Below are 3,397 nucleotides of genomic sequence, written 5' to 3'. Positions count from 1 at the left end.
CTGCAATTATTTCCATACGATGCGGATAACAAGCGGCTGGAGCAGCTGTATGCAGCATTTTCCGCTCGACTCTGCAATGTAAATCTTTGTTAAACTGTATTGTACTATTATTTGCTGGTTACAGTGTTAAGGATATCATTGATGAGACGTTCTTCAAGCAACTGGTGGCAGACGTTTTCGAGGGCCAGACAGTCCTTCCCACAGCGGAGATCAAGGACATTTTCAGCCGGGTCATGAACAATCAACTGCCGATTACTAATTGCACCGAAGATGTGCCTACGTTCTTCGGTATCGGTCTGTATCCGTGCGTGCCCAAAGGAGCAATGGAGACAGTCTGTTCCGACCACAATGTAATCGTCATGTTTCGTGGCCGGCAAGTGCGACTGCAAGCAAGCGATGATATCCCGGATTTTACCGGCGTACTTCAGGTATGTAATTTCGATGCCGATTGGCTATCTAGTATCTGGGTGACCTTTAGTGACTGACAGTATTCGGCTGCTGAGGAATCGTTTTTTTATGAGCTTGATTATTTACTTTGCTTTCAGACACGACTGCGCAGCTCGAGATCTTTATGTTGCACTATGTTTTATCCGCTAAAACAGAGGCAATATCTTTTTGGGGAGGAGTACGGGCGAGAGTGTAACTGCCGTAAATGCACCGAAGAATTTGTAAGAAATCGCAAATGACATGCGTACACAAGTAATGCCGTTGCTGTATAATTGTTTAATTGATTATTGTTACTCGTATATTTGCAAGGATGCTGATATCAATCCTCTGAAATGTGTCACCGATGGGTGTACAGAGCGTATTCCGAGCGACGAGCGTGCATTGCTTCCCTGTTCACAATGCGGTGTGGTTAGCGCCGGAAATTTGCACAAATTTAAGAAGTTTATGGCCAAAAACCAAGCACTTCTGCAAACTTGTGTGCCAACGGAAGACAATATGAATTATCAGTCGATGGAGATCAACAAAATGACCATTTTTAAAGAGCTGGAAAGTTTGAACGTTTTGCAGCCAGATGCCCATCTGCGCTACGCCTGCGGTAGGTGCGTGGCGGAATACTATCAGGATAGCCAGCGATACGAAGAGGCATGTAAGCTCTTCCAGGAACTCATCGTTTGCTTACGGTACGTTTTCTCTTACTCTGTTACAAAAACTGCTTCTCTATTCTCAAATACAATAATTTTCTTTGGCTAGCAAAGGGTGCGCAATCTTTCAAACGTCTCTTTAAGAATAAACAGAGATTAATTTGTCTGTCGGTAATTATAGTGACTAACTTTTAAAACCAAAACGGCTCGCAAGTTGTACATAAGTGTTTTCTTGGGTTGTAGCAAGGTCTATCCGAAGTACAATGTGGAGCGCGCCGAGTATCTGTGGAACGCCGCGTACTGCTCAAGAAAATGGTTGCATTGGTCTTTTGAGCAGGGTACGCACACTACACGGGAAGAAAAGCTCCGTGTGATTCCATTGATAGCGCAAGCGGTTTCGGCGGGAGTCGATTACGTAAAAGAAGCCCTGATGATCTATGCCAAGATTTGTGGACGGGAATCGAAGGTCACCCATGAGATGGCCAGGCGACTGGAAAGGCAAAAGGAGGCATCAGCACAGATGCAACCATTTCTTCAATATCGGGACGAACTTGTTACATCCAACAGCCGCTGATGCTTTTACATAATTGCCCAACGCGTGGTATACCGTAGATGTTGATGAGTTTGGGGCACCCAGGTTTTTGCAGTAGTATGGCTGAAAATGTAATAAGCCCGCGCTCTACATTTTAGCATTATTACATTCACGTCTGTTTTTTTTTGTAATTTTCTTCTCTTTGAGTTACTTTCAGCGATTTACAATAAGCATGACCATGGTAAACAACTAGCTAATGGTAAGATAAATAAGTCAAGTTACACTGGCAAGAGCCACTTGGCAAATAGCTGCCTTACGAGATGTTCGTCTGCATTTGCATAATTTGTTTCGGTCTTTATTTTTGGATGGTTTTGTGAATGTATTACTAATTTTACGTTTACCAGATTCAGCGTAACTTGGTATAACTGAATGACAGAGTTATTATGAAATATAAATCACCACAAGCAGTCATTAGTGACACCAGTTCCTGGAGGTCGTCCCAAAGGTCACATTTATCAGGCGATCGTCCTCGTTAAGAAACCTATTCTTCTAAACTATCTGAACAGTAGATTTAAATTACAGTAGATCATACTATGTATTCACAAGGACAGAAGATTACTACGTACATATTCCGTGAAATATTTACGAAGCACTTCTGTGGCAGCAGTACGTACAGCTGTACAATTATTAAATGAGCAATTCAGGCAGCTTCAGTTGAGCAAGCAGATTGGCCGAGATTTCGGGTTGACTAAGTGTTTAATCAGTCATGTGCACAGGAAAAGTAGGATCGCATAATAAGCAGCTCCCACAAATCCAATTTACCGTACAAAATGAGCTCAATTTTCCATACTACTAAGTCTTGCTTGTTAGTTTCGACTTTGTATAAGCGAGACGTTCATTGCGTTTCTGCTGGAACTATCTGTATAAGATGGTTGTTATTGTAGAAACTATTGATATCCAGTAATTGCGAAACCATAGAATCCGCAGCTTTAAAACTGACCTTTCCATGATCTACTAAATTACAATCGAAGCAGACACTCAAATGTCAACGACATACATATCAGCAAAAACTAAGACTTTTGTCGTATTGCCTTATTGATTACGAGTGCTTAAATGGAATTGAAAATATATTTTTCCGTCTGATCAATACTCATGAACTTTCTGAATGCAGCACAACTGCAGTTGTACATTTGATGGAGCAACAAATAATTACACGCGTCGTAGATATTAGTATCGGTCTTCTAGAGTGGAATGTAATTGTCCGGCATAATTGTTTCAAAAGCGGCATCGGAAACTGGCAGTACAATTTTATCCGCCATATACAGATCCGATCGCGCAGCAATCGTCCCCCCGGAAACCGAACCAGTTCAGTCGAACAGATTGGTCCCGGTATCCGGCAATGTGGCGTATTACATATCCATTTCCCGGATTATCGACCTGTACATGGGGAGGCCAGGCAGGCTCAACATCCCTGCCATACAAAACATCCGCGCGCGCGCATCCACATGTGTTTGGGCGGCGTTTTTTACCGGCGGCGGTTGGGCGGTGAATGCGCAGTAGTCGCCATTGTTGCGGGTATATCATGCGCCGTGTTGTGCTTTTCCCTTCATACAGCAGTAGCAGCACTTATCCCGCATTTACGAAAAACGGTATATATACACACCGATATATATATTGATGCTCTTGGGTGCTCCTGTATATGTTATTGATCTGGGATGCGATTTATCTATAGACCGGCATCGGCGCTTAATTGTCATTCCCGGCGTTTTTACAATAG

General features: G+C 42.9%; 1 protein-coding gene across 1 annotated transcript; it reads left to right on the top strand.

Moving 5' to 3' along the window:
- The first annotated feature begins 298 nt into the window (after positions 1-298).
- Positions 299-1,962, top strand: LOC129585376 (uncharacterized). The gene is made up of 4 exons (XM_055478030.1): positions 299-428; positions 546-668; positions 757-1,127; positions 1,332-1,962. The coding sequence occupies exons 1-4, from the start codon at positions 324-326 to the stop codon at positions 1,660-1,662; spliced, it is 930 nt and encodes a 309-aa protein (XP_055334005.1). The 5' UTR covers positions 299-323; the 3' UTR covers positions 1,663-1,962.
- Positions 1,963-3,397: the final 1,435 nt, after the last annotated feature.

This window comes from Paramacrobiotus metropolitanus, unplaced genomic scaffold (assembly GCF_019649055.1).
Source record: "Paramacrobiotus metropolitanus isolate TYO unplaced genomic scaffold, Prichtersi_v1.0 Parri_scaffold0000016, whole genome shotgun sequence".
In the NCBI taxonomy this organism is placed as follows: Eukaryota; Metazoa; Tardigrada; class Eutardigrada; order Parachela; family Macrobiotidae; genus Paramacrobiotus; species Paramacrobiotus metropolitanus.
This window is presented reverse-complemented; position numbering and strand designations above follow the sequence as displayed.

Coding starts and splice junctions, on each gene's coding strand:
- LOC129585376 (XM_055478030.1), top strand. CDS start 324: ATGGAGACAGTCTGTTCCGACCACAATGTAATCGTCATGTTTCGTGGC. Junction 429..545: donor ATTTTACCGGCGTACTTCAG/GTATGTAATTTC, acceptor CTTTGCTTTCAG/ACACGACTGCGCAGCTCGAG. Junction 1,128..1,331: donor GAACTCATCGTTTGCTTACG/GTACGTTTTCTC, acceptor CTTGGGTTGTAG/CAAGGTCTATCCGAAGTACA.